We start from the raw sequence: 24,206 nt of genomic DNA on the forward strand, positions 1-24,206 counted from the left end.
CAACTTCTAATTATAGTATTTGTTCATTCTTATGAATTTTAAAGTTCTGAATATAGCTATGAGTTTGCAGTGAGCACAAAAACAATTAATTTGAAAGTTATCCAACATGGTTCCAAATCAGGAGGGGAGTGCGGTTGGCTCTCTTCCCATACAACTGTGGCCCTCAACTTCAAGGTAAAAAAAAAATGTCAATCCGGCTGCTGCTATTGAAGAAATCTTGCAAAAATTCTGCTGTCTGTTCTGGTATATATAGGATCCACAGTGAGCTAGAGGCAGAGGGAGTGGTATTTAGAATGGAGGAGGTGATGTTCATTTTGATCAGGATGGTGCCAAATTTTCAGGAATACGGCTGGAGTTACACAAGACCATAAGATATTGGAGCACGACTAGGCTATTTGGCCCATCGAGTCTGCGCTGCCATTCAATCACGGCTGATCATTTTTTCCCCCAACCCCATTCCCTGGCTTTCCCACCCATAACCTTTGATGCCGTTTCCAATCAAGAACCTATCAATCTCTGCCTTAACTACACCCTGCGACTTGGCGTCCACAGCCGCCTGTGGCAACAAAATTCACCAGGCTCTGGCTAAAGAAATTTCTCCACATCTCAGTGTTTTGAATGGACGCCCCTCTATCCTCAGGCTGTGCCCTTGTCCTAGACTCCCCCCACCATGGGAAACATCCTTTCCACATCTACTCTGTCTAAGCCTTTCAACATTTGAAAGGTTTCAGTGAGATCCCCTCACTCTTCTAAATTCCAGCGAGTCCAGACCCAGAGCCGTCAAATGTACCTCGTATGATAACCCTTTCATTCCCAGAATCATCCGTATGAACCTCCTCTGAACGTTCTCCAATGCCAGCACATCTTTTCTTAGATGAAGAGCCCAAAACTGTTCACAATACTCAAGGTGAGGCCTTACCAGGGCCTTATAAAGCCTTGGCATCACATCCTTGTCCTTGTATTCAAGACCTCTTGAAATGAATGCTAACATAGTATTTGCCTTCCTCACCACCAACTCAACCTGCAAGTTAACCTTTAGGGTATTCTGCACAAGGATTCCCAGGTCCTTTTACATCTCAGATTTTTGGATTTTCTCCCTGTTTAGAAGATAGTCTGCACATTTATTTCTACTACCAAAGTGTATGGCCATACATTTTCCAACCTTGTATTTCATTTGCCACTTTCTTGCTTACTCTCCTAATTGGTCTACATTCTTCTGCAGCCCACTCGTTTCCTCAACACTACCTGCCCCTCCACCAATCTTGATATCATCATCATCATCAATCCAGGTAACTAAAAGGAACACAATTACTTTACTGGCATAACTTACAAATAGCCAAAAAACTTGGGGAAAAACACGTGAGCCACTTAATGTAATGTAACCAACTTTCACAGTATATAGGCAGCAAACCAAGTTACGTTGGTCATCAAATGGTTAGTCCCATCTCCTAAAGGACTTTGATATTGAAGACTTCAGCAAAAATAGTTGTTTCCAGTCAGTTGTAATAGTGGCAATGTTACATACTTCCCTTCAACCTATGCCTGAGTGTTATCCACATCACACTACATGCAGGAGAGGCTATTTTCAAAGGAGTTGTACACAGAACTGAGTACTGAACAATCATCAGCAAACACTCCTATTGATGACCACATTCTAATTGAATTTAGCACACTGCTCTGTGGAACTCCTGTAGCAATATGCTATAGCTGAGATTGCCAATACTTATAATGTCTTCATTATGTCAGGAGCAATTCCAGCCAATGGAACCAATTCCAAATCTACAATGACTCTTTGATGTTCCATGCACACATTTTGCCTTGATTTCTATGACTGTCACTCTCTCACTGGAGCTTAAAAGAATGAGGGGGAATCTCAGTGAAACCTACTTGACATTGAAAACTCTAGATAGTGTGGGTATGGAGAAGTGTTTCCAATTGTGTGACAGTCTAGGACCAGAGGACATAGCCTCAGAATAGAAATAAGTCCCTTTCAAATGGAAATGAAGGGAAATTTCTTTAACCAGAGTATTGTGAATCTGTGAAATTCTTTGCAGCAGACGGCCATGGAAGTCAAGTTATTGAGTATCTTTAAAGCGGTGATTAATAGGTTCTCGAAGGTCAAAGGTTATGGGGAGAAGGCCAAGAGAATGGGTTTGAGAGTGATAATTAATCAGCCATGATGGAATGGTGAAGCAGATTTGATGGGCCAAATGGCTTAATTCTGCCACCAAGTAGAATGTTCTTAAAATACAGGTCAAGAACCAAGTTCAAAACAAATCCGATCAAATTCACCGTACCTTATTGCAAAAGTTCAGCATAAATGACGTGAAATACAGGACTCAGGAGAGATAAAATTCAGCTCAACCACTATAATTATGTAAAAGTATATAAATCACAGGTTCCCTTTGTGTTTTGCTTTCCGTTTCTCCCCTATTGTACACATTGCTCCATTACATTTTATCAGGATGACTTGGATCCAAACCAAACATGGACTAAAGGACTACAACTAATGGCAAGGTGGGCACCTCCTGGTATCAAGAGACCAAAGTGTGGCATCAAGTATTCTATCTATAAACTGCACAACATTTCCCAAAACCAGAGTACAGACTTTTGTTCGTGGTCTGAGTTGAAATTAGAAAATAATAGGCTGGACAGAGTATTCCTACCTTTCCATTACCAATATGCTAATTTTGATAGCAGGTACAACTAAATCAGAATAAATTCTGGAGCAATTAAATTGGGTAAAGTTTGTTATGTAATGGAGCAGTAGACACTGCATACATCTATACATGTTCAGAAGCCAGTCTCCAAGCAATCACTGACTCTTTCTCTGAAGCACATGGGCTTTGCTCTCAATGTCCTCATAACCAAAGCCCAAAACTTGTTATCTTACTGCACGACACTATCCTTCAACAATAAAAAAAAGTTCATGGAAGACATTGGAAAGCCTTGACCACTTCCCACATCTTGGGAATCATTTGTCAGCTAAGCCAGAAAACGATGAAATTCATCATGTTTAACATGCTAGCACAGGCTTTGGTTGAATGATGAAAGGGGTGCTTGACGCACACGACGCCAAACCTATCATACGACTCAGCTTAGTGATCAACAGTGATCCCTGCCCTCCTACTTGTTTTATTGCTTGGACTACCAACATCAGGTAAAAAGACAAGACTAAATTCACTAGAAGGAAAAGTAAACCAAAGTGTTATGGTCTAATGCAAACATTGCCAGTGCAGAGGCCTGAGTGCACTCAGTTGGTTCTGTCACTGAGTTATTCACTTGCCCGATACCAGATTTCCAAAGCAGATACTCTATACAGTTCAGTCACACAAAAAGACTGCCAAGTGGGCAGAGAAAATGATTCACGTATATAATTAAAGGCTTCCTGAAACAAATGCAATATCCCCACTGCCTCTTGGCTCACGACTGCTCAACGTGGAGGAAAAACATTTCAAGTGGTACAATAAAACTCCCTTAATTCAGCAACCCCAGGATTCTTCCAGACTATTGTGTGTTTTTCCTATTAATACTCAAAAATATTAACTTCCCCTTAAGACCTAACACAGTAGTTTAATAGATTTTTTTCAGGGAATCTGTGAGAATTCCAAGAGACTGCTGGAAACTGGGCCCTAGCTACTCAGATTAAAAATTATTAATTTAAGTCTGTCCCAAGCCTTATAGGCTCATCAGGCTGGTGCTTATAACTATTTCTGTGGCATGAAGCAACTGAGAGTACAAGACTCACCCCCCCCCCCGACCCCGATAGGACACTGGTCTATCGTGTAGATAGTCAAGATGCAAAAGGGTAATTGGAAGGCACGTGACGGATCTTCTGTATAAAGAACTTCCAAGTCCATGCAGAGGGAGCACAAAGTAGTCCTGCTTGAACAGTGAAAAGACTGCATCATCATAAACTACCCACCTGCTCAATTAGTGGAATAGTCTCCAATTTTACATTCATCTCATCAGCCAGTTCAGAACACAAAAAAAATTGGACTGGATGTATTCTACCCTAATTCCAAGGGAATGTTAAAAATAAGATGCTTTTCTTTATGTAATTTTTATGATTTGAATAGTATTCTGTATAATACAGCTTCATTGAAATTTGATTATCTTTTTGGCATTGTCATGACAGAAATTCAACATAAAATACATATAATTTGCATGCACAAAACAAAAGCTTCAATAGCTCATGATCAAAGCAGCTAACAAATCACTGAAATCTCAAAGAGTATTAAGTCTGTAAAATTAAACACTGCTGAAAATTTGAAAATAAGAAACAAGAATATAGAAGATACTCAGAAGATCTTGCAGCATCAGTGGAAACAGCAGCACAAGTTACCCTTACTTCAATTTTAAAATCTATTAACTTGAAACACTAACATTGCCTACAAGTGCATGCTGGCCTCAACTGGCTCTAGCATATTTGGTTTTCATGGAAGAATACATTACTATAAAGGTGGAGGGCTTATATCCAGCCAGATAGTTACATAAACCAAAACACCAACATTACTGGTTATACACATCAAAGCACTTGAAATAAGAATTATTATCATCCTGAGTTTGAGAAGTGTAAGGCAACTTACATTCTGAAGTTGCGTATGGTGGATACTGTGGTAAGGGTGGCGGCCGTAAACCGGGTGGGGGCAGAGAGGGTACTGCACCAGTCCCAGAGACTTCAATACCATCTATGCTGCTTTTTGGGATTGGATGTGGTCCTATAAAGGAGACACGCATAGCATATTTTCATGGCTCTCAAATCATGAACATGGAAATAAATACTACAGTGCAAAAATCTTCTGCCATTTATTGAGCACATGTCCATCACGCACTACTTTAAATTCCTTTCAGTTTCATCACATTAACTCCAGTCCAGATTATAGTTGGGATAGAAGTTGACAGCAGTTGTAAGAGTAGAGAGGTTTCACAAGCTAATTAAAAGAATCAACTCAACTAAATTGTTTATTAACTATTGACACAATCAATTTATCTCAACAGAAAAATAATTTATCTTTCAAATAGCATCAGATATTTTATTTGTAAAATAGTAAGAAATGAGAGGGGAAAAAAAAAATCAGGCCATTTAGCCATTTGAGCCTGCTCTGCCTTTCATCAAAATCATGTGGATTTTCAGCTTCAAATCCCTTTTCCTTGATTCCTTTAATATCCAGAAATTTGTCATTCATTAATTTAGATCAACTCAATTTCCATAGCACATTCCAGTAGCGATTTCCAAAAGATTTATTACCCCACTATGTTATCCTCATCTCTGTCCTAAATGATCTATGTGTTTTCTGAAACTCTGACCTTTAGCTCTAGGCTCTTCAAAGGAACTCATTTGAAGTAATTCTAGTGTTGTTCAATGGTCACTGATCCTGATAGCCATGCTTCGACTGAGACAAATCTGTTTCTGACAGGAAGGTCCCTGACCTCTTACTCCACCCTCAATTCTAGCACATTCCAGAACTTATGCAACCAAGTGTTACAATACATTTTTCCATCTAGCTGCTCAGCAGTATGCTAACCAAAGCTGGCATACTCTCTACAGCTGCACTCAGCAGAAATTGGCCTGCCAACCACTTTTTAATAAAATCAGCTTTACTTTCAATATTTCCACTGTATATGTTTTAAGCAAATTTAATGAATAGATATCCAAATCAATTAATTTGGTAAGTAATGTTTGTATAATAATCAAACATTTTTCAAAAACAAAAGATATAGGCTTACGATAGCACAAGTGGTAAAAAGTCCTTTGTAAGGTGCCGTGTGTCGATGTGAAGGATGCATCACTGCCCATGGGTCTGGTTATGACATGCATTCTGCTCTGATTAGAGGCTACAGAATTTAAGAATCAAAGATTGTTGGGCATCACACAGCAGCAAGAGGGATGATTCGCCCACTGCCCGCATACTCGTAACCTAACCTCACAGTGACACGCTCTTCATTCCCCACAGCCATGGGGCTTGGGTGGGAGGCCGAGCATAAGCAACAAAATAGATCAAATTAATCAAAATAATCAGATATATTTTATCTACCATATGTTGCTTGTCTCATTCCCAAAATACATCAGGTAAAATCAAAGAGCAACAGAGGGAGTATTAGGCAGCTTAGTCCACTTAGCTACATTTTTCCCCAGTGCAGTCACTCAATCAGCATCTGAACTCTTCACTCCACACAACAACATTGGAGCAAGCAAATGTGGGTAGAGACAGACCATTGGAAATGCTTAGGAAAAATTGAGGGGAAAATGGTTTCTTTTCCTTTCATTATTCAAGAGAAAACATCTGTTGTTAGGTTTGTTACCATGCAAAATTATGGAGTACATTTCTTTTCCATCCATTAATGCAATGCAAGAACATTTTGTTTAAAAAAGCCGCAGCAGCTTAAGGCCTGCTGGCCTTTCAAAATCAACTCCATAAATAATGATCCCTGATGTCCCTCTTAACTATTCACAATTCCCCATTCTCTAACTTTCCACATACAGTGGCATGCAGAAGTTTGGGCACCCCGGTCAAAATTTCTGTTACTGTGAATAGCTAAGCGGGTAAAATATGAAAAGGCTTAAAGTTAAAAATGACACGTTTCTTTAATACATCTTATCCTCGTTATATGCGGGGGATACGTTCCTCGAAGTTGACACATAATGTGAATAATTATTCAAATGGAGAAAACAGGGATGCATTCCAGAGGGCTTCCTAAATATGTTTTATCTGTAATTTATTCACATTTTCATACCAATATGACACAAAAGCAGTACTACAAGACAAAATTTGTATTATATTTCAACAATTTAAGGTAATATTCAACGTAATAAATCATAGAAAGTTAACATCCGAGGGTGTACAGTACTAACAGTGGCAGGTGTGTTCACTCCAGGAGAAGAGCGGTTGTTGTGGTGATGAGCAGCTTTACATAGATAAGGTGGATGATTGTGGTAGTCAGGATCATATCAAGCACAGCAAGGGGTGAAGGAAGACTCACAGAACTCCTAGAACTGCCGACAGAAGGTGTTACTGATTTGAATAAAGTGGTGAGGGTTGTTTGCTTGGCAGCACTTTGTTTTAAATTTGCTTGTAGGGAAAAAGGGTTGATGGCAGGGAACGACTGAAATGTTGACTCCGTTCCAAACGTGGGTCCATGTCCATCGCCATTTGTGCCAAACGTTCCGACTTCCACCATTCCCTCACCGTTGGTAAACTCTCAGGATATTCAAAATCGTCTGTTGAGAGATAGTTCACGGTAAAAAAAAATACGCACGCCTTGAATGTGGATCACACCTTGGTCAAGTGGTTGAATCAGCGATGTTGTGTTAAGCAGCAGGAAACGCACTGTAATGTTAGGATGAATGTTGTCCAAATGTTTAGGATGGGTTGGCGCATTGTCAAGCAACAAAAGAACTTTTAACGGCAAGATTCTGTTCCCGGCAATAGCATCCCACAGCTGTGTTACCTTCAGCCAATGCCGCGCTGTTTATAATTTCAAACTTTTTTTCAAGTGTTAAAGCCGTTCTCTGCTGCTCGGCTGACAGCTCAGGACATGATATCGGACGCTTAGGAGGCAGAGTTAAATATTTCAAGCGCAAAATCACTGCACCGTAGGTAAAACCAACAGAAGTTTAAGATCGCACATCCACACCTTGCCAAAACCAATGCGAGAGTGGCGGGAGAGAGATTGTGAGGCACACGCACCTGACTTGTATTGGCAGGAAAGCAATGCTTCTCGTCCCAACAGTGAGACTGTGAAGCGTGGGCATGTGACTTGTATTGGCGGGAAGGCAGTGCTCCACGCATAAATGTGAATTTTGGACACATATAATGAGGATAGGGTGTATTTTAAGCAAGAAAACTTATTTCCATCTTTTACAGTTTCAAAATAACAAAAAAGGAAAAGGGCCCGAAGCAAAAGTTTGGGCACCCTGCATGGCAGTACTTAGTAACACCCCCTTTGGCAAGTATCACAGCTTGTAAACACTTTTTGTAGCCAGCTAAGAGTCTTTCAATTCTTATTTGGGGATTTTCGCCTATTCTTCCTTGCAAAAGGCTTCTAGTTCTGTGACATTCTTGGGCCATCTTGCATGCACTGCTCTTTTGAGGTCGATCCACAGATTCTCGATGATGTTTAGGTCGGGGGACTGTGAGGGCCATGGCAAAACCTTCAGCCTTCGCCTCTTGAAGTAGTCCATTGTGGATTTTGAGGTGTGTTTAGGATCATTATCCTGTTGAAGAAGCCATTCTCTTTTCATCTTCGGCTTTTTTTTTCCCCACAGAGTGTGATGTTTGCTTCCAGAATTTGCTGGTATTTAACTGAATTCATTCTTCCCTCTACCATTAAATGTTCTCCGTGCCACTGGCTGCAACACAAGCCCAAAGCATGATCGATTCACCCCCGTGCTTAACAGTTGGAGGGGGGTTCACTTTTGCTCATTGCGGCCAAAAAGTTCTATTTTAACTTAATCAGTCCACAGGACTTGGTTATCGAAATGCATCAGGCTTGTTTAGATGTTCCTTTGAACCTTTTGTCATCTTTAACTTTATGCCTTTTGGAAATCAGGTCATCTTTTACTCACTTAGTTATTCACAGTAACAGAAATTTTGACCGGGGTGCCCAAACTTTTGCATGCCACTGTATCTAGATTACTATCAACCTTACTTTCAAATAAACGTAATGGTTTAAAGTTTTCTTTAACCTTTCATGGCATGGACTTGGCCTTAGATTCTGTGGTTGTCATGATGGAAAAATAAACAATGTCAGGATGTCCCAATATTAACAGCTAACACAAAAATTCAAAAGCAATTCTGCAAACACTGTAACTGGAAGATTGAGGAAAATTAATATATTAATGATCTAAAAAATAAATTTTGTTGCATACAATGCAGATAGGTTTTCCAGTTTATTCTCAGTCACATATGCTTTCAGGCTTTTAAATTTTCTGTTTGATGGGGGGGTGGAGGGTAAAGGGTTAAATCCAGGATGGGTGGGGTCTTTGATTAACATTGACTGCTCTAGAGGCAGTGAGAAGTGCAGACAAAATCCATAGAGGGGAGGCTAGTTTCCATGATCTGCTGAGCAGCATCCAGAACTGCAGTTTTGGACAGAGCTGCTGCCATACCAGGCTGTGATGCATCCAGATAGGATGCTTTCTATGGTGCATCAATACAAGTTACCAAGAATCAAAAGGAAGATGCCATATTTACTTAGTCTTCAGAAAAAATAGAGGCTGTGGACCAGGACAAATTATTGGTGATGTTCACTCGGAGGAAAATGAAGCACCCATCCCTCTTGACCTTCGCATCGTTGATGAAAACCACCCCCACTTCCCTGTAATCAACATTGCTGTATAACAATATGATCAGCAAATGTGAAGCAAGGAAACATAGATACGAAATTATTTGAGTGACAAACAAAATGGCCATGGTGAATTTACCTTCTGGACAGGGGGGAGGTGATTAGTGGCATTGCCCAGGGAATGGTAGTAAGGACATCCGTTTTCTCAATACACATTAATGACCTAGACCTGATGCTGCAATTAGGTTTAAATTCCTAACCTACTCTCTTGGTAAGGGATTAAATTTTGTCATTTAATCTCTTCCTAATTTTACTCTATGTAATTTGAACATTGTTTGATTCAAATTTCTTGTAGTTTCAGTGAAAAGTTGTCAAGCAAAATGCTAACCACGGATGCAAACTCAGAGATGGGGTGCTATCATAGAGCCACTGATGGTATTTAGAACAACACTATCTTCGCTGTCCAAGGTGAAATTAAATATATAACCCATATTATAACCCAAACAAATATAAATACAGCAAGAACAAAGATGGAATTTGAATGGATGGCTTTAAACAGGAAGAATTACATTTTATTTTCGGTCAATTACAGATTCTTTTGTATTACAATCATTCAAGGCTCCTAAAATAAAACCATTCCATTTTCAAACATTTTTTTCCAGCACTTTTACTTTTTGCTTGATTGGTATTTACGAACAGACAAACTCCACAATATTTATTGCTATCTATGAGTCTAATTATTATCAAAATGTTGTTAGAAAAGCTTCAAAATGCATTGGAATAGCCTTAACATAAGAAAGTCTTCCAAATATAAAAGGTAATGAAATGCTCCAGTGTATAAGTAAACAATTTCTCAGTTGTGGCAAAATCTTGGAATGGACGGATGTTCCAGATTACCTTTTCAGTTCAGTTTGACAAAATAAATTACAGGAATCCAATAAAAACACTTCTGTGATGCTGCCCCTGCCTGAAACAGCTCTCAAGCAATCAGATGTATCAATTTTCTCTTTGTTTCCTCAATCCTATGCAACAATATTTTTGGTTATTGTGCAACGTTAAGTAAACCATCAACTCTTCATTTGACAGAATAACTTCTCAATGCTTTCAACATAATGAATTTTTCAAAATAATCCCAGTTCTCACATGATTAAATCTATGTTAGTGCTCTAACAATAATGACTGGATTGTATTACACAGGATACTTAAGATAAATGAGAACATTAAAAAAAACACTGGAAAGTTCTTTTCAACAGCCTGGTTATTCAGAAATGTTTAAGAGGACCAACACACAGATCCAGATCCCACTTCTCCATTTCCCAGACATCTGCCTTCATCTCATCTTCCTGCTGCCATAAAAGAGATAGGGTTCTCCTGATCCTTTCTACCACCCCACAAGCCTCCATATCTGGCACATCATTCTCCATAACTTTGCCATCTACAATGGGATCCTACCACTAAGCACATCTTTCCCTCCCACCCACCTCTTTTCTGCTTTCCATAGGGATCACTCTTCAAGTGACTCTTGCCCACTGATTTTCCTCCCCCGCAAGCGGGACAAGTGCTACTACACCGGCCACTACACGTCCTCCCTCATCTCCACTCGCCATCAGGGCCTAAAGCAGTCCTTTCAGATAAGGCAACACTTCACAAGCAAGGCATCTCCTGTATCCAGTGCGTCTCCTCTACATCGGTGATACTCAACAGATTGGGAGACCACTTTGCCAGGCCGGATATTCCAGTTGCCACCCATTTCAATCTGACTTCCTATTCCAACTTGTCAGTCCATGACCTCTTTGACTGTGACGATGTAGCCACAATCAGATTGGAGGAACAACACCTCACTTTCTATTTGTCATCTCCAACCCCATGGCATGAACACTGATTACTCTGATTTCCAGTAATGAGTCCCTCCTCCCCTTCTCTCTATTGTCCCCATTCCCCGTTTTGGTTCCCTGCTCACCCCTTCTCCTCACTTGCTCATCATCTCCCTCTGATGACCCCATCTTTCATGGTCCACTGTCCTCTTTTATATTCCTTCTTCAGCTCTTCCACCTATCACCTCCCAATTCTTATTTCATCCTCCACCCCACTCACCCACCTACCCCCTTACCTGGTCTCACGAATCACCTGCCAGCTTGTGCTTGTTGCCATTCCCTTCCTCCCCACCTTCTAGCTTCTTACCGCTCCTTTCCAGTGCTGAAGAAGGGTCTTGGCCTGAAACATCAGCTGTTCATTTTTATCCATAGATGCTGCCTGACCTGCTGAGTTCCTCCAGAACTTTGTGTGTGTTGCATTAATGAACATCATGAGCATCCAAAATACAGAACTAATCAAAGTTCACAATATACATCAGTTCAAATGATTTGCCAAATTCTGTTTCTACGTAAGAAATGAATATTGACCTTACCAGATACAGAATGGATACCAGGAGGAGGTGGCTGTCCAGGTGGTGGTATAAGAGGTAACCTCAAGCTTGGAGGCAAACCTGGTAGAGGCGGAGGCAAGTGATGGCCTGGTGGAGGCAACTGATGGCCCGGTGGAGGCAAGCCTGGAGGTGGTGGTGGAAATGGAATCATCCCAGGAAGAGTGACATCTTCCACTATTAATGGGTCATTACCATGATCAAAGAGGCATAGGTCACCACGCATGCAGAAACCTTTTTCTGAGAAAAAGATATTATTGTGTTTAGTGCACCACGTGCAAATTGTTTTCTTCGAACTCAAGTACTGTAAGAAAGTAAAAACAAAATATCCCACAACAATTTTGTTGTGACACTGTGTAGTCATATTGCACCGATTCATAGACTGCCCTGACTAGAGAGTTGCCTAACAATTTACATAAAATATAAATAAAGTGAACACTAATTATATGGGTTTTATTCTGCAGCTATAGTGAGAATTGTTCATCTATACAGCTCTGATATTCTAGACCACGGTACACCCACAAAACATACCACACACAGTCATAAAACAAAATATTACCACAAATACAATAAGTATAATTCAAAATACATGTGAAGTGCACAGTACAGGTAAGCAATAAACAGTACAATAAGCAGCAGCTTAATGCCCTTCTGAAAAGACCTCAGTGGTGGCAGGGTATTCATTAATTTCACAGCTTGGGGGAAGAAGCTGTTACCCAGTCTAGTAGACCTTCTCCTGATGCTTCTGCACCTCCTTCCTGATGGTAGTGGGTCAAAGGGCTGTGCGATGAGTGGAAGGGATCCTCAACTATGCTTCAGACCCTCTGTCTACAATGCTCCCATTAAATGTCGCAAACAGTAGGGAGGGACTCTGCTGATCCTCTTGGTGGTTTTTACTATCCTCTGTAGGGTCTTGTGGTCTGATGCCTTGCAGTTTCCATACCACACAGTGATGCAGCCAGACAGGATACTTAATAGTGCTCCTTTAGAAAGTTGTTAGAATGGGAGCGGGGAGCCTTGCATGCCTCAATTTCCTCAGGAAGTGTAGGTGCTGCTGTGTCTTCTGACTAATGGAGATGGTGGTGTGGATCCAGGTTAAATTGTCCACTACATATACACGAAGGAACTTTGTGTTCTTCACTTTCTTCATTGCATTGCCATTGATGTGCAGAGTGGTTGACCTCCACTTCCTGAAATAGACAATCATCTCTTTTGTCTTGTCCACATTGAGATTCCAGTTGTTGTTTTCACACCACTAGACAAGCCTCCTGACCTCCTCTCTGTATGCCAACTCAGTGTTGCTAAAGAGGCCGAATACTGTTGTACCTCAGCGAACTTGATGATGCGGTTTGAGCTGGATTTGGTTATGCACTCGTGAGTCAGCAGCGTGAACAGCAGCGAGCTGTTCATTACTTTTGAAATGGCTCAAAAATAGCTTTTGATTGTCAAAAAGGATTTAAAAATAAATACCATTTAGAAATAACTTTTGTTTCATTTGAAGGACATATCAATTCAGTTTAGCACCTGGTGGTAAGTATGATTCTCTCCATCCTATTAGCTATAAATTATCTCCAAATTTCATACAATGTCATCTGCCAGCCCCTTACTTTATAGCAATTAATCTGTCTCTTTTATTACCCAGGAGTTTTAGTTCAAACCATTCACCATCAAAAGAAAAAGGGTCTGAAATTAATTCAAAAACACTTCTACTGCAGTAAATATGAAAACTGCACTTCACTTACCATCATAGTCTCTGCACCGGCGTTTTGGAGCTGCATTTCTACTGAAGGAATTTGTGCCCGTGTGGTTATTATAGAAATTAGACCAACTCTCAGTAGTGTTGTCAGGGTGGTGAACAGGAGCCACTACAGTTACTGCACTTGGAGCAGGGGGCCCTCCAGCATAATACTGATCAGCTGAACTGCTAACTGAAGTACAACTAGGAACATATATGTTCTCTGTCACTTCATTTCTTTCCATTTCAAACTTCGATCGCTCCTTGTGTTGATCTGTTGATTTAAAACAGATTTTTTTTTTCAAATTAATTGAATTGCTAAGAATGTTTTCTAAAACTCAATACCAAAATGATCTTGGAAGTTTGCCAAATTGTACTCTGGCAATAGCTACTTTACTTGAATTTCCTCTTCATAAAATCAACATTCAAAAGCATCAATTGTTTTCCTGAAATTACACCAGTCTTCCAAAGAGAATGAGTCTTCCAAAGAGATTGAAGGCATTCCATATTTTGCTCAAATTAATTTTACTCTTCAATCAGGAACCCATTCAAACTGCAGCATTTATAAATTGCCAAGAGCCTAATATAAAATGCCCTTTCAACAAAAGCAGTTCAGTGAGCTTGACATGATAAAGAATATCTGCACAGCTCAATTATTCTTCATACATTAATCCTGAAATTGAAACCGAGTGGCAGCTTGTATTTAAAACAATAAGACACTTGTTATCTCGCTATTTTTTCCTTAATACTCTTATACATTTTCTTTAGTACTTTCCATTAAATTTCAAAAGTTAACTACAGCTAATGTTCGTTATGATTAATAAAATGAATAATACAGAAGCCAAAAGGTCTCTCTCATTCACATTTATACAGAACCTTGATGTAAAAAAATACAATGTGCTTGCTGATCTTTATCAGTCACTGTATTTTTTAACATCCTTTAGCAAAGGCAGACTCTTTCTAATGGGGTATAGCACCTGCGGCCCTTGCTAAGAAATGAACAAGCTTTTGCAAGTGTAGTTGACAATTTCAAGCAAGAGAGACCTAAAGACATGATCAGAATCCAGAGGGACAATGTTACTGCTTGCAATACACTGTTCCAAGTCTCTAAACACTACAGGATTTTTCATTAGTAACATGCCATGTCTCAGCCCACCACTTCAATGATTAAATCATGAACAATGGGAGTAATGCAGACATCTGTTATGATCAAAGATCCAGTTTTTTAGCCTGATCTACAAGATTGTGTACCTTGTGATTGCTACCTTGTTTAAGTTATGGACATACGAGTCTCCAACTGCAATCAGAAATAGCAATGTCTAGAACTATTTCTGACCTAAAATACCCCATGGAATCAATTATCAGCATGAATCTAACTGTGGAAAACAAAAGCAGGTGTGGTGGAGAATAAATACTTAACTCTAGTCATCCCAGTACATTCAACATGAACAACTGTATACTCTTGATCAAGTAGTATGCATTTTTAAGTACCTGTTTTATTTTGGAAAAGTAATACCCAATCAGCTTACTTTGATTTTTTTTAAGCTGTTTATCAGTGGTCAGCGAGATGCATAGATTATATGTAAACAGCTAAAATCCTGTACTGTGGTATTAAATTTATTTATACAGTAATTTTGTCATGGGTCCAAGAATCATGTTTGAGATAGCCAATACATGTTTATTAATGCAGCATCAATGGAAGGGACTTCATTGAAACTAATTGGATATTGAAAGGCCCAGATAAGAGTAGCATGGAGGGGATGTCAGAGTGTGGTGAATCTGTGGAATTCATTTCCACGGACAGCTGTGGAGGCCAGGACATTTAAAGCAGAGTTAAAGGTTCTTAATTAGTAAGCGTCAAAGGTTATGCAGAGAAGGCAGGAGAATGGGGTTGAGAGGAATAATAAATCAGCCATGATGGAATGGTGGAGCATAACGGGCCGAATGGCCCAATTCTGCTCCTACGTCTAATGGACAAACAGTTGATGTCTTGGACTGAGATGCTTTATCAGGACCCCAACCTCCTGCTTTCTCCCCATTACCTTCGGTAACCTCACTGATCAAGAACCTACAAACTTCTGCTTTAATTATGCCTCCACATCAATCTGTGGCAATGAATCCCGCAGATTCACCACCCTCTGGCTGAAGAAATTTCTCCTCACCTCTATTCTAAAAGGGATGTCCTTCTACTCTGAGGCTGAGCCAGCCCTCTGGTTCTAGACTTGCCCACTGTAGGAAACATCCTTTCCATATCCACTCTACTTAGCCCATTCAATACTAGAAAGTTTCAATGAAATCGATCCTCATCCTTCTAAATTCCACTGAGTACAGGCCTAGAGCTCTAATCTGCTAATTAAATTTGCCGATGACACTACATTGATTGGCCTAATCTCAGACAATAATGAGGTGGCCTACAGGAAAGAAGTCATCTCTCTGACATAGTGGTGTCAAGAAAACAACCTCTCCCTCAATGTCACAAAAACAAAGGAGCTGGTTGTGGATTACAGGAGTGTAAGGGGGTTTCGATTTTTATGTTACTGCGGAGGCTAATTAAAATGGCGTCTTTGTTATGTTAATCTGGGGAATGCGGCTTTGTTGTGTTAAACGCTGAGAAAGTTTGCGCTAACAGTTTGTTTTTGCTTTAGTGTGTGATAAGAGAGAGCTATTAACCAATTGGGATAGTTGTTATGGTTTTGGTGTATTTGAAGATACTGTATGCGCGGGGTTTTGGGGGAGAAGGCGGGAGAGAGAGACAGAGGATGGACGAGGTCGGACCCCGAGCGGGACGTTCGGCGAGGAGAGGAGACGGAGACGGACTCGTGTGGAGCGTCTGGTCGACCACCGTTGTTGGTCCCAGGCGGCCGGTCAAGGTGGTCCAAGGGGGTCGCAGGGTAAAGAAGAAGGGTCCTGAACTCCAACTGTTTTTGTGCACGAAGAGATTGAACTTTGATAAGTGTGGCGCCTTTTATTTTCCTTTTATATTTTATTCTCTTTTAATTATATAGTCCCAGTAATATCTATAAACTGTAAATCATTTAATTGCATCTGGTGTATTGTCTGTTATTTGGGCGGGGTGGGATACCTCACACAGCATCCACACAAACGACTTACCCAGTTTGCTGGGGCCGAGGCTGCTTCCCTAGACGACAGCGAGCCGAGCGACCCTGAGGGTGGCCAGGGGGGCTACAGGAGGAATAGAGATGGGCTAACCCCTATTGACATTAATGGATCTGGGGTTGAGAGGGTAAACAGCTTTAAGTTCCTCAGCGTCCACATTATCAAGGACCTCACATGATCTGTAAACAGCAGCTGTGTGGTGAAAAAGGCACAACAGTGCCTCTTTCACCTCAGACAGTTGAGGAAGTTTGCTATGGGCCCCCAAATGCTAAGAACTTTCTACAGGGGCACAACTGAGAGAATCCTGGCCGGCTGCATCACTGCCTGGTATGGGAACTGTACCTCCCTCAATCACAGGATTCTGCAGAGAGTGGTGCAGACAGCCCAGCGCATCTGCAGTTGTGAACTTCCCATGATTCAGGATATTTACAAAGACACGTGTGAAAAAAGAGCCCGAAGGATCAATGCGGACCCGAGTCACCCCAACCACAATCTATTCCAGCTGCTACCATCCGGAAAACAGTACCGCAGCATTAAAGCCAGGACCAATGGGTTCTGGGACAGCTTTTTCCACCAGGCTATCGCACTGATTAGCTCATGCTGATTTGAGTATTTCTATTTTACATTGACTGTTCTGTTATTGTAAATTACTATGATGGCACATTTAGACAGAGACGTAATGTAAAGATTTTTACTCCTCACGTATGTGAAGGATGTAAGAAATTAAGTCAATTCAATTGCTCCTCACGTGTTAAATGTTTCATCCGCAGGATCACATCCTCCTTTGGATCCACTCCAACACCAGTGCATCTTTCCTTAGATATGGGGCCTCACACACTGCCCACAATACACTAAAAGTGGTCTGACCCATGCATTGTAAAGCATAGCACTACATCTTTAATTTTATGTTCTAGTTCTCCAGAAATGAATGCCAACATTGTATTTGCCTTCCTTACAACAAACACAACCTGAAATCGGTATTGGAATGTTACTGTCACATGTACCCAAATACAGTGAAAATCTTGCTTGCATACTTTTCATACAGATCAGATACATAGTGCATTGAGGTAAAACAATGGCAATGCAGAAACAGCCACAGAGAAAGTATATTGCAGGTAAACAATAAAGTGCAAGATCATAGAGGTAGATTGCAAGTTCCAGGTTTTATCAAATAAGCATTCAAGAGTTTGATGACAATGAGATAGAAACTGTCCTTGAGCCTGGTGGTATGTGCTTTCAGTCTTTTGTGTACCTATAGGAAGAGGAGAAAAAGTAAAATGCCCAGGGGGTAGGGTCTTTGACGGTGCTGACCCATTACTAATGCAGTGAAAAGCATAGACAAGAGTCCATTGAGGGGTGTCTGGTTTCTGTGATGTGCTGAGCTAAATCTATCACTCTCTGCATTTTCTTGCTGTCACATGTCGAGCAATTGCTATACCAAGCTGTGATGCATCTAGATAGATTGTTTTCTATAGTGCATCGATAAAAATCAGTGAGGCTCAACAACAATGTGCCAAATTTCTTTAATCTTTCTGAGGAAGCAGAGGCACTAGTGAGCTTTCCTGGCCATGAAATCTATGTGGCTGGACCAGCACAGGCATTTGATGTTCACTCTGAGGAACCTGAAGATCTCAATCTCAACACCATTGATAATAGACAGAAGCATGTGCATCACATGCCCCACCCTCTTCCTTACGTCAATGACCAGCGTTTTTGTTTTGCTGACATTAAGGGAAAGGTTTATCATAGCACCATGTTACTAGGCTCCCTTTCGCCTTACTGTACTCCAACTCATCATTATTTGAGATACAGCTCATTACAGTGGTATCATCTACAAACTTGAAGATGGAGTTAGAGCAGAATCTAGCCACTCTGCTATGAGTGCACAGAGAGTGGAGTAGGAGACTGAGGACACAACCTTGTGGAGCGCCAATGTATAGTGTAATCGTGATGGTGCTGCTCCCTACCCTACCTTATGTGGTCTGTAGTCAGGAAGTCACAGGTCCAGTTATAAAGGGTGGCATTGATTGCTAGGGTCCAGAGTATGGTGATGAGTTTGCTAAGAATTACAGTTTTGAAAGCAGAACTGTTGTCAATAAGCAATGATCTGACATGGGTGTCTTTACTATCCAAACACTCCAGAGATGAATGTAGGGCCAGGGAGATTATCATCCAGACCATTAACATCCAATACGAAAAGTATTGCACCCAACAATGACCCCTGCGGAACACCACGAGTCACTGGCAGCCAACCAGAAAAGGCCTTCTTCAATTCCATTCTTTACCTTCTATAAGTCAGCAAATCTTCTGTAAATGCTAATACCTTTCCTGTAATACCATCTGCATTTATTTCAGCAGCCTTGTCAAAGGCCTTCTGAAAACCTAGGTAAACAATATCCACTGACTCCTTGTCTATCCAGCTTGTTACTTCCTCAGAGAATTCCAACAGATTTGTCAGGCAAGATATCCCTTAAGGAAGTCATGCATACTTTTCATGCATTCCTAGGTATCCAAAACCTCATCCTGGCATGTTGTTGGTGGTTTTTTTTTACAGTAAGCACTGATGCAAAATACTTCCTCAATTCGTCTGCATTTATTTATTCCCCATTACTGCTTCTCTAGTCATTTTCCAGTGTCCACTCTTTACTCTTTATATTTCTGGAAAAACTTCTGATTTTTATCTTTTACATTACCTTAGCTTACCTTTATATTTTATCTTTTCTCTCCTTATTGCTTTCAGTTGGTTTTAAAAACCTTCCCAATCCTATAACCTCCTGCTAATTTCTATAATATTCCATGCCCTCTTTTTTTTGCTTTTATGCTGCCTTTGACTTCACTTGTCAGCAACAGTTGCCCCATCCTTCTTTAAAATGCTTCTTCTTTGGAATAAAAGTATCCTGCACCTTCTCAGAAACTACTGCCATTGCTGTTCTACCGTCATCCTTGCAAGGGTCCCTTCTAATAAACTTTGGCCAGCTCATCTTTCATGCCTTTATAGTTACTTTTAGTTACCTGCGATACCAATATATTCAATTATAGCTTCTTTTTCTTTCTTTCTCTCTCTCTCTCTCTCTCTCTCTCTCTCTCTCTCTCTCTCTCAAACTGCAGGTGAATTGTCATATTTTAATTACTACCTCCTAAGGGTTCCTCTACATTAAGTTCCCTCAGCCAATCTGATTCATTGCACACAAATTGCCTTTTGAAGTGAGCTTGACCATGAACTGCTCTAAAAAGCCATTTCGTAGGCATTACAAATCCCTTCTCTTGGGATACATTGATAACCTGATTTTCCCATGACCACTGTAAAACCACCTTTCTTACATGCCTTTTCTACCTCCTGTTCTAAATTGTACCACATATTCTGGCTACCTTGGGAATCCTGTATATAACTCATATCAGAGTATTTTCATTCTTGCAGTTTCTTAATTTTACCCACAAGGGTTCAACAACTTCTGCTTAGCTGTCATTTCTTGCTAAGAATATGATTTCATCTTTTACCAACAAGAGTCACTACACTCGCTCTATCCATCTGCCTGGGGATTACCATTAATAGGATGTGACAGTGGATATATTATGTCTAACATATTTAAAGAAATTGCATTCTATTTCTTTTTAGGGGAAAAAGGTATCACAAGGCAAGAAGTCCAACCATGGTTAATAGGAAATATTAAATATAATATTAAATCTAAAGTCCTATGAAGTCATCAGAAGTAACAAATCTGGGAATTGGGAGTGTCTTAGAATTCAATGATAAAGAAAGGAAAAACAGTGCGAACAAGCTGGTGAGAAAGAAACAAAGACAGTATGAACTTGCTCTGATACGGAAAAAAGTAAAGTCTAGTGAGAAAAGAGACCTTTGTCCAACTTTACAGAAGGTGGCACTGAAAAAAAAACTAGAAATACTGGAGAACTAAGAATCCACAGTGCAAACAAGGAAATATGTTATTAATAATGAGATTATTAATAACATAAGAGATGTTAATGACACTGAAACTGCTAAATTCCAGTGATCTGTTGACCTACATCTGGAGTTTTGAAGGAGTTGCTATGGAGGTGGTGGATACTTTGTTTGCCATTTTCCAGAATATTATTTTAAGAAAAAGGAAATTTTGGAGTGGTTGCTGGAGACAGGAAGGTAGTAAAATGTGAGCACATTAATTAATATAGAAAGTACAAAAAGTAGGGAAAGGCTGACATTAGAAGTTACAGAAAGTAATCTATACAACAGGTACAACAAATAATAATTAGTTTGATTTGAGGTAATATGTTTGAATCATTTACTGCTTCTTCAAAGATCACCGAGTAGACTAAATTAAGGGGAACAGAAACTCGTGTATTTGAACTTTTGGAAGGCTGTCAATAAAGTTCCATGCTAGAGTTCACTGTACAAAATACATAGTTCCTTCTCAGGCTGACATGTTATGACTAGCAGGTTATCATGAATGTAACAATACCCAGAAATGTGCACAAGATTATTCTATTCCAGGTTGAACGAAATTTATAAATATGCAGCAATTTTGTTTTTTTTTTGGGAAATGAAGTCATGTGAATGAATTTCTAATCCATTACATATTAACGTCATGCTATTAAGGTTCCCATTCTATTCCTACCTCCTTTCACATTGTCATTTTTTTTCCTTGACTGGCTTATAACTAGGTGTCTTGGAGAGTTTTGCCAAATAAAAACTAATGGATGCCAGATGTTGGGACTGATAGTTTGTTTAAACTTTAGTTGACTCTGAAATGAGTTCAAAATAGAGGAAAATCTCAACAAAAGTCATATTTTTTTAAAAAATCTATCTTTTACTAAACAATTGCTATTCCATATCAATGAGGTTTATAATTCAGTGGTTCTAATGAATAGGTGATTCTTACTATTAATATGTGAAACTTCCTGAATTTAAAATATGAAAGATTAACAGGTGGAATTACTGAAATCTGCTCAGAAACAAAGCCAAGCTTCACAAGCTCACTCACTTACCCCTGCTTGTGCTGTTGCTGCGGCCAAGGACTCGATTCCTATCCCTACTGCAACTTCGACTTTTGGTCTTTGATGGACTGTGGCTATAACTTCTGCCTCTTCGACGGTCGTATCGATCTCGATAAACATCTCTAGAATGAGGATGCCTCTCAATGTCTCTGCGCCGTCGTTCTTCACGCTTTTTCTCGTCACGGTTTCTAATAAAAGATGGAGATCAACAATTAATAAATTTATAGTCCAATGGAGTAATACTCTTACAAAAATCAAAACAAATTAAATAGTCCAATTCTGTTATCTTTTCTAAAAAATTGAAGTGCTACAAAGTGCAGTAATTAAGCAACAATAATTTCTGTGTTCCTCTGAGCAACAGATTAAAATGATATTTGGAAGTCTCAGCAGTGTCATGAAGAACCAAGTGCTGGGAAAAATTAAATGTTTGAGATTTACAAATATTAAATGAACACAAAGGATGCATTTTGGAATTAATCTGAAAACACAGAATAAATTTTGATGTTCACTACTAAAATTTTGCCTTCTGTTAAAAGCAACTGAATCACTGTGAATTCAAATTATCAATAACAAGATGTATTCACATTCTATACATACTTCGACAATATTAGTTAAAACATATTAACAACATTTTGCTCTCTAATAAAACATTACTAATTATATGCATTTAGCATATAATTTGAAGTTAAAATCTACTATTCAAAACTCAAATGCATACATAAATGGTACAAATGGCTAGGGTGCAATTTCACTTTAAATCATTGGATTTAAGAGGTATCAATATCTTAAGTAGCAAAAGTAGTAAGCCATACACGCTCTTAAAATTGTTACAGCATTCTAAATATGTGTAATCCTCTGGAAGTAATAATATTTTAGGTTCAAATTGCCCAAACTATACAATCAGGGAAATGATTTCTCAGCATTCAGATGAAATTTCAACCTGTTTCTGTGTTGACAGGAATGTTTAAATTAGAAGATTTGCTACTTTAGATCTACAACAATTAGACTCAATCCTGGCCTGCTATGTTGTATGTGTGGAGTTCACACACCCTTCCTGTGCTGACATAGGTTTATTTCAGGTATCCCAGATTCCAACCACACACAGGATTGGTATATTAATAGGCTGCTGTCAATTGCCCATAGTGTGCAGGTCAGTGAAAGAAGCTGGGGGTAGTTAATGAAACGTGGAGAGAATAAACAAGATTAATCTAAATGGGTGTGTGTTATAATGTGTCGACTTATTAATTCAAAAAGCCCATTTCCATGTTGCCTGGCTCTGGGACTCTACCCTGTGTAGTTTGAACAAGATACCGTGGCCTCAAACTCTAGCAAAGGTGGACACATTACAGTCTGATGCTGAACTATTTTATTGATTTCAATTTTTTAGTAGTGAAGTCCAACCACTAATTCTTGTGACAGTTCACATTGCATTGTTACGTTACATGCTACAATACTGAAAGTGATCAATTTATTAGCACTTCCTGCTTTCCAGCCATTAACAAATGCTCCATGCAATCTTATGAGCATAGTAAGAAGCCCTTCATTACCTTTGTCTTAATTCATAATATTTTTAATATAACATTGTATGAAAAACATCAAATGAAAAGATGCAACTATCATTATATATTGTAATATAATGGCTTAAATGCAATATATATTTGGCGTCATGAACATAGCAACAAAGCAATTTTACTTTGACTACAGCTAATAGATTTGTTTTTTAAAAAAATATTTTTCCTGAGACTATTTTCCAAAACAAAACAATGACATGAAACTTGTAATTTTAAACTTTATCCTACATTCCTTAACATTTAAGCAACAAATATTTGACTACACAAGTCAAGCATTTAACCAATCTGTGAAGTGTATGAAATCAAGTCAAGCACAAATTATTAAAAATGAAACTTAAACTAATTAGAATCAAATGTCATACCTTGTATCAATGGGTCCTAAAAGAGGTTTAAAAGGACTGTGACTTTTCTTTAATGAGGGTTTTCTACCATCTTGGTCCTCATCATAGAGGGGAACCTGAAAAGCAGGCAGCAATAAATGAAAATAACGCAAACCAAAATGTTTATCACGGTCATAAAATACAAGTGGGAAACTCAATGAAACTCATTTATCTCCACAAAATTTATATGAAAAATTTGATAAGACTACATCTCTATAATCCATATGTCTACCACTTTGAAACTTGTCAGCATTTTTGTCATCTCAAATATGACACTAGAACTCAGCAATCATTTCAATCACAAACTCTGAGCAACTTGATAGACATTCAAATCTGTAACTCTTGAAATTATCGTTAATACCCTACATTTATCGTTTAGTACAAATGAAACTGTTTTGATTTCAGTAATATCAAGTGCAGCTGAGAACACAAAACAGAGAGCGGCAGAATAATAAATTGGAAATAATGATACATATAAATAGTTCTATAGATTATTGTATATAAAATACAGTGCACCAACTTGTGCAACATGTTGATTTTTAAGTGTGTCTACTTGCACATTTAAACATGTAAATTAGTGCTGATAATCAAAAAAACAGCCAAGTTTACCTTTAACAATCACTTATAGAGAAAACTCTATAATCCATTAACTGTCTCACCTGAAATTTGTCAAGTTTTCTCTGAAACAGCCCAATTTTTTTTTT

At 39.2% G+C, this 24,206-nt stretch overlaps 1 protein-coding gene across 3 annotated transcripts in view; it reads right to left on the reverse strand.

Annotated features, from left to right (window-relative positions):
* Positions 1-24,206, reverse strand: part of rbm27 (RNA binding motif protein 27) — a 127,598-nt gene that overhangs the window by 71,813 nt on the left and 31,579 nt on the right. For 2 of the 3 annotated variants that reach the window (XM_063053128.1, XM_063053130.1), the window contains exons 4-8: positions 23,485-23,579; positions 21,543-21,739; positions 13,453-13,719; positions 11,696-11,950; positions 4,590-4,721 (exon numbers count right to left, since the gene is read on the reverse strand). In XM_063053128.1, the coding sequence (XP_062909198.1) occupies positions 4,590-4,721; positions 11,696-11,950; positions 13,453-13,719; positions 21,543-21,739; positions 23,485-23,579 (946 nt within the window). The remainder of the gene's footprint in view (positions 1-4,589; positions 4,722-11,695; positions 11,951-13,452; positions 13,720-21,542; positions 21,740-23,484; positions 23,580-24,206) is intronic. The other variant, XM_063053129.1, reaches the window with a different exon arrangement.

This window comes from Mobula hypostoma, chromosome 7 (genome assembly GCF_963921235.1).
Source record: "Mobula hypostoma chromosome 7, sMobHyp1.1, whole genome shotgun sequence".
Lineage (NCBI taxonomy): Eukaryota > Metazoa > Chordata > Chondrichthyes > Myliobatiformes > Myliobatidae > Mobula > Mobula hypostoma.